This window comes from Panthera tigris, chromosome A2 (genome assembly GCF_018350195.1).
Source record: "Panthera tigris isolate Pti1 chromosome A2, P.tigris_Pti1_mat1.1, whole genome shotgun sequence".
Taxonomy (NCBI): Eukaryota; Metazoa; Chordata; class Mammalia; order Carnivora; family Felidae; genus Panthera; species Panthera tigris.
In genome coordinates, this window is record NC_056661.1 from 11262547 (window position 1) to 11263718 (window position 1172).

The window sequence follows — 1172 nt, forward strand, 5'->3', positions numbered from 1 at the left end:
TTATGACTTCCCTCTGAAAAATAAATTTAGAGCCTCCTTTATGTCTCTGTTCCTCAGGCTGTAGATGAAGGGGTTCAGCATGGGCGTGACCACCGCATACATCACCGAGGCTGTGGCACTTGAGAGTGAGCTCTGGGTAGCAGCAGAGCTGAGGTACACTCCTAGGCTTGTACAATAAAATAAGGAGACAACCGAGAGGTGAGATGTACAGGTGGAAAATGCCTTATACTTGCCCAGAGCTGATGAGATCCCACGTATGGAGGAAACTATCTTAGAATAAGAGTAAAGGATCCCGGCCAGGGGAGCACCACCCAACAGCACAGCTGCAAGATATGTCGCCAAGTTATTAAGAAAGGTGTCAGAACAGGCAAGTTGGATCATCTGATTGAGTTCACAGAAAAAGTGGGGGATATACAAGTGTGTACAGAAGGACAGCTGTAACACCATTAAGGTTTGTAACAAGGAATGCAGGATGTTCATGATCCAGGACACCAGAATCAACAGTCCACAGAGCCGAGGGTTCATGATGACCGTGTAGTGCAGGGGGTGACAGATGGCCACAAAGCGGTCATAGGCCATCACAGTCAAGAGGAAGTTGTCTAAACCTACAAAGAGTATGAAAAAGTACATCTGCATGATGCAGCTTTCGTAAGTTATTATTTTTCTCTGTGTGTGTATATTCACCAGCATCTTCGGGACGGTGGTGGAGGTGACACAAATGTCTACAAAAGACAGGTTGGTGAGAAAAAAGTACATGGGCGTGTGGAGGTGGGAGTCAGAGTTTACAGCCAGGATGATGAGCAGATTCCCAAGTATGGTGACCAAGTACATGGACAGGAACAGCCCAAAGAGGAAGGGTTGCAATTCTGGTTCCTCTGAAAATCCCAGAAGAAGAAATTCTGAATTTCGTGTATCATTGCCTAGTTCCATGTAGTCGATGTGACTATCAAAATAAGAGAAAAAGAGGATGACACCACCATGCATTACTAACCTGGCTGATACTAACCTGGCTGGTACATTTCTGCACTCAAGAAATTAATTTTTATACTTGTGGATGGAACTAGACAAGAATATTAATATCTAGGAAAAAAAGGAAACTATCTCAACATAAAGCCATTTATGAAAAGCCCACAGCAAACATGATACTCAAAGGTGATGCAGTGAACATTTTC

General features: G+C 43.9%; 1 protein-coding gene across 1 annotated transcript; it reads right to left on the reverse strand.

Annotated features, from left to right (window-relative positions):
* On the reverse strand, positions 1-966 carry LOC102951975 (olfactory receptor-like protein OLF4). The gene has a single exon (XM_007088604.2). The coding sequence runs from the start codon at positions 928-930 to the stop codon at positions 1-3; it is 930 nt and encodes a 309-aa protein (XP_007088666.2). The 5' UTR covers positions 931-966.
* Positions 967-1172: the final 206 nt, after the last annotated feature.

What these genes read in the sequence shown, in the direction of transcription:
- LOC102951975 (XM_007088604.2), bottom strand. Translation starts at nt 930, where the DNA reads ATGGAACTAGGCAATGATACACGAAATTCAGAATTTCTTCTTCTGGGA.